The 9,276-nt window shown below is 35.3% G+C and overlaps 1 protein-coding gene across 1 annotated transcript; it reads right to left on the reverse strand.

Annotated features, from left to right (window-relative positions):
* Positions 1 to 444: 444 nt before the first annotated feature.
* PTGS2 (prostaglandin-endoperoxide synthase 2 (prostaglandin G/H synthase and cyclooxygenase)) lies at positions 445 to 9,058 on the reverse strand. Its single transcript, XM_011999160.1, has 10 exons — positions 8,876 to 9,058; positions 7,966 to 8,082; positions 7,702 to 7,845; positions 6,917 to 7,060; positions 6,308 to 6,489; positions 5,498 to 5,581; positions 5,128 to 5,374; positions 4,560 to 4,846; positions 3,913 to 4,060; positions 445 to 3,417 (listed from the first exon to the last, which is right to left on the reverse strand). Exons 1-10 carry the CDS (start codon positions 8,925 to 8,927, stop codon positions 3,008 to 3,010), a joined length of 1,815 nt encoding a protein of 604 aa, XP_011854550.1. The 5' UTR covers positions 8,928 to 9,058; the 3' UTR covers positions 445 to 3,007.
* Between the last annotated feature and the right edge of the window lie 218 nt (positions 9,059 to 9,276).

The raw sequence follows: 9,276 nt of genomic DNA on the forward strand, positions 1-9,276 counted from the left end.
ATGTGGTCCATGTAGTTGTTGAAATTACCAAGATGTCAAGGATAGAGGTACAACAAAAGCCTATGAGCTTTTGTATCAATGATTTGCCCAACTTTGTATAATTTACTTCTCTTTGAACTGCTTTATTTTGTGCCTCCTTCATAATATTTGTCTAGTTCTTTGTCTTATTGTGTATTTTTTTCTTCTTCTTCTAGACTAGGTAATGAAAATAAGCTTGTTGGCCGTCTTCTATAAAGATACACAAACTAGACATTGTCCAACACAATGTTGTAGTGAATAAGAGATTATGAGATTTAAATAGTGACTCTAGGAAGCCTCTATATAACTGAGGACAAAACCATTTCATGAAGGGCCAGCCCTAGTTTTGAATAGGTGGAGAACGCAAGATAATGGTTTAAGAATAATGCTTCAGAGAAATCATATGTCATATGACAAAGATATATAGAAACAATCAAAGTTTATTTTCAGAAAAGATCTGTCAATTTTTAAATAGTACAAAAATAAACAGACATTTGTTTCCAGACTTATCTTTTACATAAGTTAAATACACATTTGTCTGAGGCACTGAAACATTCACATACACAACCCAAATTCCCAGGTTTGGTCAGCAGATCAATATTAATAACACATCAAGTTTAAAAACATCAGTGAACAGTGTTTTATACAAGCATATTGACTCTTTCTTTCTTAACCTTAAACCTTCTAAACATAAAATCGTAAAGAAGATTCTCCTGAGTTATTTATCTTTAATGATATTTATTTCATTTTCTCCCTCTTCCTAAAAGACAAATTTTTTCAATCATTTATGTAAATACTAATATTATCTGTAATCAGTGTTGGATTTAAAAATATTAAAACCCACAGTGCTTGACCCAGAATATTTTCTCAATAAACTGTGGCTGAACAAATTAATGAAGCATCCACAGATGCCTCAAAACATTTTAAAAGGTCAGTCTTATGGCACCTTCAGGCTAATGAGACAATATTCTTTGTGGGCTAGCACACAGGCCTATCCTAAGGACAAACATTCAACCTTAAATATCTCAATACACCAATAAGATTTCTAAAAATTTATTCACAAATCTCAATACAATCATTTCTTTGGATTGTTTACATAATAATTCAGAGAGGTAACCCCAAAGAAAATATGCTGATTGTGACATAACAAAAAAAAAATCAATGATTGTAGGCTTAAACACAGTTTATAACACTAGTGTCCTAATAAGACATAAATAATAATCTTCAATAAATTAAGTAATATACAGTACCATTAAATGTCAGTAACAATGAGATGTGGAAGAGAAGTATTATCATCATTACTATTATTGCTGAAAACTACTTAGATATTGTTTGGTTTTGTTTTTAAACAAGAAAGGGCATTGATTAGAATGGGAATGTAACATTTTTCCAGTCACGAACCCTGTACAGTTCTCTCTGAGGCACTAGCCTCTTTGTAGGCATCTTGATTACAGATAGCTAAAATTAGCTATAAATAAAATTCTCTGCTTTTCACTTAAAACAAGTGTTTACTATTTTTAAAAGGGTCCTTTTGTTTTTCTTTTAATCTTCTTAAGAGGAGCAAAATACAGTCCTGGTCTGAGGTTTCCCTGAAAACTTGCAAAAGTTCAGGTAAGACAATACAGGCAGAGTCCAAAGAAAGTGAACTCTGATCTTAAAACCAGTGAAGCAAAATAGGAGAAATAAAGTGATGAGAAGACAGTGTCTCTTAGCAAAATGGCTAAAAGAAGAAAAGAAAAGGAACAGCATGCAGGTAGCCAGGCTTGATTCCAATGCACCTACTGAACTGGCTTCAAGACTGAGAAAAAATTAATGTGTGAAATGAATTTAATCATTTTGAAGAGGTATTTTATGAGGTCATTGCTACCTTTTGCAATGTGATATGGACTGCTAAATGAAACTGTGCAACAGAAAATCTGAGAAACATATCATTATCCAAGCACAACTTGGTACTTTATTAACCTCACAGCAAAATCTGAGTACCAGGCCTGCAGTACACAAGGATAAGAAAAAGTTTCCTTCAAAAGTTTAAACCTAAAGTTGAACTATAATTTGGTTTTCTTCTTTGTTATTGCTTATTTTAAAGGTAGACTCTTTGGCTGCTATAGATTTTACATGTAACCAGCCATATAAACAAATTCTGGAATATCTCAACAAATGTTCTTATTTTAAGATAACACTGCGGTGGCTCCACCACCTTAACACATTTGGCATTTTGATTTAAAAGGAAGTTGTAACAGTCACATTAAAAAGATTTACACTCTTGGTGAAAAAGGAATATCACTTATACAATATTTTAACAAGCGATTCTAGTATAATTTCTACCGATTTTACAGATTTAAATCCAAGACAGCTTCTTTTCGGTATATGTACAAATTTAATAACGTTAAGAAATAAAACAAGCCTTTATAAGTGATTCTACCTTGTGAATTTAGAAATTTCAAATTATTGTTTCATTACTGATTTAAAAAAGGAGACATGAAATTACTAGTAATGTCTAATTTAAATATTCATTTAGCAATGCACTGGTACCTGTTTTTGTTAGTTTGATGACAGAAAAATGTCGAAAAGTACTTTAAAATTTCAGACATTAGTTGCTTCTAATGCATCATGGAAGATGCATTGGAAACATCGACAGTGTAAAAACTTTCAGCATTTTGCCATCTTGTGACAGCGTTTAAGTATTCAAACATCTTTACTTTTGTTCTTATAATATAAGTTGAAATTCAAGTAAAAAGGCATCAAAACTCATTTCTCTCTGGTTTATAAAAGAGAATGAAAACTGTTTTCCAAACTTAACAACAACAGCAAAATCTTTAGAGTAGTGACATAAAAGTCTTCACAAGTATGACTCCTTTCTCCGCAACAGGAGTACTGACTTCTGTTACAGAAGATGTTAAGTAACATAAGGAGTTTAATATAAATATTATTAAATAATTAAATTAATAGACATGGTTCATATAAATAAATAAATATGATCATTAGACTTCTACAGTTCAGTCGAACGTTCTTTTAGTAGTACTGTGGGATTGATATCATCTAGTCTGGAGCGAGAAGAACTTGCATTGATGGTGACTGTTTTGATGAGCTCTGGATCTGGAACACTGAATGAAGTAAAGGGACAGCCCTTCACGTTATTGCAGATGAGAGACTGAATTGAGGCAGTGTTGATGATTTGAAAACCCACTTCTCCACCAAAAGTGCTTGGCTTCCAGTAGGCAGGAGAACATATAACATTACCCATAAGTCCTTTCAAGGAGAACGGTGCTCCAACTTCTACCATGGTCTCACCAAAGATGGCATCTGGACGAGGCTTTTCTACCAGAAGGGCAGGATACAGCTCCACAGCATCGATGTCACCATAGAGTGCTTCCAACTCTGCAGACATTTCCTTTTCTCCTGTGAAGGCAATGAAGACAGAGATACAACCAATGTCAAACTTCACAAAATAAAACACAGTTTGATTCTTTTGCTCGATTTGCTGCCAACTTCTCTGTTTCCATTTGACCCCTGATTCTTTTAAGAAGTTTAGGGGCCAGGCACGGTGGCTCACACCTATAATCCCAGCACTTTGGGAGGCCGAGGCAGGCGGATCACTAGGTCAGGAGTTTGAGACCAGCCTAACACAGTGAAACCCCGTCTATAATAAAAATACAAAAAAATCATTCAGGCGTGCAGCGTGTGCCTATAGTCCCAGCTACTCGGGAGGCTGAGGCAAGAAAATTGCTTGAACCCAGGAGGTGGAGGTTACAGTGAGCCGAGATGGCGCCACTGCACTATAGCCTGGGTGACAGAGCACGGCTCCATCTCAAAAAAAAAAAAAAAAAAGGAAAACAAAAAACAAACAAACAAACAAACAAACAAAAACAAAGAAGTTTAGAAACTGTTTCTTACCTGTAAGTTCTTCAAATGATTCATAGGGCTTCAGCATGAAACGTTTGCGGTACTCATTAAAAGACTGGTATTTCATCTGCCTGCTCTGGTCAATGGAAGCCTGTGATACTTTTTGTACTGCGGGTGGAACATTCCTACCACCAGCAACCTGTGGAAAGTAAAATTAGTTGTAAAAGAAGAATTTTAGGCATATTTGCTGTTTGTATTCAGCTTGCCTTAGGTATAAATCAGGTAAGACTGAAACTCCCAGCTGAGACAATTTTTATTTGCTGGAAAGATGCTTACATACATTTCAACAGGAGCTCTGCTTAAAACTCAATGGGACACCAGTCTAGAACTAATTGGCCTTTTTAAATTTCAAAAATGAAACTAGTATTCAAGCCTAAAATATTTATTCCTGTAAGATTATAGATACTTTTTGAAAATATCTATTTTTAAGGTAGGGGTACAATTTGCTATTTGTTTGACAACTGTAGACTAAAAGTTTAGACTTTTCAAACAAAGTTAGGCTTTTATATCAATAAAATAATTTTACTAGCAATATAACTAACTACTCTTTTAGTAAGTTTAAGAAAAATAATTTCTGTGGCAGAAATTCTAAAGTTACTGACTAGTCCTTTGTTTTGGATTTTAATAATAATGCTTACCCTGCCAGCAATTTGCCTGGTGAATGATTCAACAAACTGGGTAATTCCATGTTCCAGTAATATAGAGTTGTTGTAGATAAACTGTTGATAGTTGTATTTCTGGTCATGAATTTGAAAGTTGTCAGGCAGAAGGGGATGCCAGTGATAGAGGGTGTTAAACTCAGCAGCAATACGATTTTGGTACTGGAATTGTTTGTTGAAAAGTAGTTCTGGGTCAAATTTCAGTTTGAAGTGATAGCCACTCAAGTGTTGTACATAATCTTCAATCACAATCTTAATAGTCTCTCCTATTTGCATAAAATAAAGAATAAAAACATTTATTTTTCTGATCACAAGCTTTCAAGCAATTGGAATGCAATTTTTAAAATTTGCTACTCCTTCGTTTCTGTTTTCTTCCTTGTCACTATTAAAAGATAGCTATATGATCAGTCATGCTTACGTATTTAATGAATATAGAGTGTGTGAGTTTTCTTTTACCACATCTTGTCAGTTACTCAAAACATAACAAAAGTAACACATTAGTTTTCCCCGGGGAAGAGGGTTTTATATAAATCATTTTCTTGTTTACCTATCAGTATTAGCCTGCTTGTCTGGAACAACTGCTCATCACCCCATTCCGGATGCTCCTGTTTAAGCACATCGCACACTCTGTTGTGTTCTCGCAGCCAGATTGTGGCATACATCATCAGACCAGGCACCAGACCAAAGACCTCCTGCCCCACAGCAAACCGCAGATGCTCAGGGACTTGAGGAGGGTAGATCATCTCTGCCTGAGTATCTTTGACTGTGGGAGGATACATCTCTCCATCAATTATCTAAAAAATAACAGTAATAAATAAACATTAGTTAAAAAGTTAAGGAACACATTTTTAGGGATTTTAAAATATGGGTGTAAGCGGTAAGTAATAACTAAGTCTTAATAGTCAAAGGAAGCATACCTGATATTTCATTTTTCCATCCTTGAAAAGGCGCAGTTTATGCTGTCTATCCAGAGTTTCACCATAAATATGATTTAAGTCCACCTATAAAATGACGAAAAAATTTAATTTGTTGCTGTTGAAGTTTTTCTTAAGTATCTGTCATATAATTCATCACTGAATAATTTGATGATTTAGCTTTCTTTAACATTTTTAAATAAAATAGACATTTTTTCATAGCCACAAATTGCTAAATTAATTTGTTTATCCACCAAAGCTACAAATTGATATGTCTTTGTGTTTAATGGACTTAACATACTATAAGGAGCTTATATCATATATATTACATACTTCACTATGATGATATGGTAATTCTAAAAAAGTATAAAGATGTGTTATTTATAAAAAATTCTTATGAATAACTTGAAGCTATGCTATTGAAATCCGAAAGAGAATAATGAGGCAGAAACCTCACCTTACAATATTGAAAGCAGCATAATCAGGGTACAATGTATTTTTGAGGACATAACATTTCGCAGTACTAACATTTTAAACTAAAAAATACAAGGGTCAAATTACAAATAATAATGCCTGTACATATGTATGTGTGTGAATGTTTCTATATGTGTGTGCATGTCTGTGTGTGTATAATTTTACTAGACCAGAGAAGTAAATGGAAAATTCCCTTAAGAATTTTATAGATAAGACTTTTTTTTAAAAAAAAGTGGGTAAGTTATTTGGATCTATCTATCTGTTTATCTCCTTTAATGTTAGCCCTTGACTATGATTTGGTATAATTTTACTAACTCTAGGATATTAACTCTATCTTACCCCATGGCCCAGTCCTTTGGTGAAAGCTGGCCCTCGCTTATGATCTGTCTTGAAAAACTGATGCGTGAAGTGCTGGGCAAAGAATGCAAACATCATGTTTGTGCCCTGGGGATCAGGGATGAACTTTCTTCTTAGAAGAAATTTTTCCACAATCTCATTTGAATCAGGAAGCTGCTTCTTACCTGAAAAATGAGAAAGCTAAGATAAGAATCCATCTATGTATTCAAGAAAGCAGATAGTGACTGTCAATCTACCAGGAATTCTTCATTTATAAGAGAATTACAATTGTGAATAGGATAGTAATATAAACAATAGTTCTAAGATATGGGGGAACAACTTCTTACTGAACGATTTTATCTATTTTAATTAGAATTATTTAATTTCTAATGAAATAATTTGAAATTATTAAGACATTATACCAAGATGCTCATTTGCTTTTACAGAAGAGTTTACATAGACTCATACTTTAAAAAATACCCATAGATATCCATGATAAAAGTAAAAACTGCTTTTGTTAATAAATAAATGGTAGTCTAAGGTCAAAATTATTTTGGCAGCAATGCAGCCCGTCTTATAGTTAATACATCTCTAAGGATTCTTATTAGTCACCTTTCACACCCAAGGGAGTCGGGCAGTCATCAGGCACAGGAGGAAGGGCTCTGGTATAATAGGAGAGGTTAGAGAAGGCTTCCCAGCTTTTGTAGCCATAGTCAGCATTGTAAGTTGGTGGGCTGTCAATCAAATGTGATCTGGCTGAAATTTTCAAAGAAAAAAAGTTGGATTTATTCTCATTTGCTAAGTAAATCAACCATTATTTTTATTGTAAAATGTGGAAAGTGGCACTAGATGTTGAATTTAACTCCAAAAATCAAAAATAATCCAGTTTAAAACAACTACACTTTAAAATCTAATGGCCATTTGAAATGCATCTTTAATAAAATACATATACTCTGCACATTATAATCTGACAATATTGATTTTTCAGGTAGCCATCTGCTCCCTGTCCAAGAGGCCTATGAAGGGAATGGCTGAGCATGAATCAGGGAAAGTTATTTTCTTGCTGATCCAAATATAAATTTATTTTAATGGGTGCTACATGTTCAGAACAATTCTGTGACCCATGGGCATTCAATAAACAGCTGGACCGTGCTACCTCCACAAACTGACCAAATAGTAAAAGTTGGAAGACGTATACAGAGTTGTGAGTAGACTGTATAAACTGGATGGGACTAAATGTCAATAGTTTTGGCCGTTAAGATGGAAGGCAAACTTAAAAGGTATCTTAAAATTCATTTTGATAAACTAGGAAATATGTTTTTAGATTAGGCTTACAGTATTATAAAGCATATTTTTCTTTGAGAAAACTAAAACCTTAGAAAGACACTTGTACTTACACGTCAACACATAACTCATAATTGCATTTCGAAGGAAGGGAATGTTATTCACAACGTTCCAAAATCCCTTGAAGTGGGTAAGTATGTAGTGCACTGTGTTTGGAGTGGGTTTCAGAAGTAATTTTATTCTTGTCAGAAATTCCGCTTTAAGATGAGGAAGAAAGGGAGGGAGAAATTAATGGGACTCATTATAAGACACAAATCTATACAATTATAACTGTATCCAGTCCCACTCCTAATGAGGCAACCAAAGGACAAACTTACGTGTTGAGCAGTTTTCACCATAGAATCCTGTCCGGGTACAATCGCACTTATATTGGTCAAATCCCACACTCATACATACACCTCGGTTTTGACATGGGTAGGAACAGCAAGGATTTGCTACAATTAAAGAACAGCAAATAAATAATTCTCTAGTGTCTTAATCTTAATTTAAACATTTAATTGTTTTACTATGAATCAACTTTACAATAATAAATTCAAGAAATATATAGGTAGCCATGAAAATATAATTTTTTAACCTGACTTAGAATGGATAAAACGTAGAAATACCAATTTTCTATTCTAAATAAGGATAACAGCATATTCAGCTTGGTACATCATGTTACTAAGCTTTTGTTAGTTAACTCTTTAGATGTGAAAATTAGCATTTTTAAGAAGTTCAAGTAAGTAGCACTTTGCTTTCCAAATTAAAATGGATCTAGTACACTAATCAACATTTAGAGAAAAATTCAAAGTAAAACAGCTTACTTACTTTTGCTTATCCTAAAACATAACCCGGGCTTTCCTGGGGGCAGGAAAGAACTGACTAGAGTATTTAAAACAACTTCTTCCACTCAATAAAAAGAGGTTCCAAATAAAAACAATTCACATATATTGATCAGATCCTATCTTACAATGACAACCTGCAAATTAGCATCATCTATCCCTATTTAGCAGGTGAGAGTGTCTCAGATCGGTTAAGTAACTGGCTCATAATGATCAGGGCTTGTGGGAAAGCTGGAATATCCACCGAGTTCTTTCGGACTCTAGCGGTCCAAGTTCTTTCCCAAGTCACCTAGCTTCTCTATTCGGAGAGAAGTTAGAGTACTGGGATAGACCCAGGAGGTCAGAGCGGAAACTCTGCCCGGGTGCGTGGAACCGGAGTCCCCGGTGCGCGGCGCCAGGTACTCACCTGCGTGGCCGAGTGCCAGGACTGCGCATAGCAGCAGGGCGCGGGCGAGCATCGCGGCGGTGGGCAGGGCGCGGCGCGGGCGTAGGCTTTGCTGTCTGAGCGCGTCTGGCTGTGGAACTGAAGGAGGCGCTGCTGAGGAGTTCCTGGGCGTGCTCCTGACGCTCACTGCAAGTCGTTTGACAACTGGTCGCCAACAGAGAGAACCTTCCTTTATATAAGCCTGAAAACCAAGCCCATGTGACGAAATGACTGTTTCTTTCCGCCTTTTCGTACCCCCCACAAAATTTTCCCTCCTCTCCCCTTAAAAAAATTGCGTAAGCCCGGGTGGGGGCAGGGTTTTTTACCCACGCAAATGAGAAAATCGGAAACCCAGGAAGCTGCCCCAATTTGGGAGCAGAGAG

This window comes from Mandrillus leucophaeus, unplaced genomic scaffold (genome assembly GCF_000951045.1).
Source record: "Mandrillus leucophaeus isolate KB7577 unplaced genomic scaffold, Mleu.le_1.0 Scaffold584, whole genome shotgun sequence".
NCBI classification, from domain to species: Eukaryota; Metazoa; Chordata; class Mammalia; order Primates; family Cercopithecidae; genus Mandrillus; species Mandrillus leucophaeus.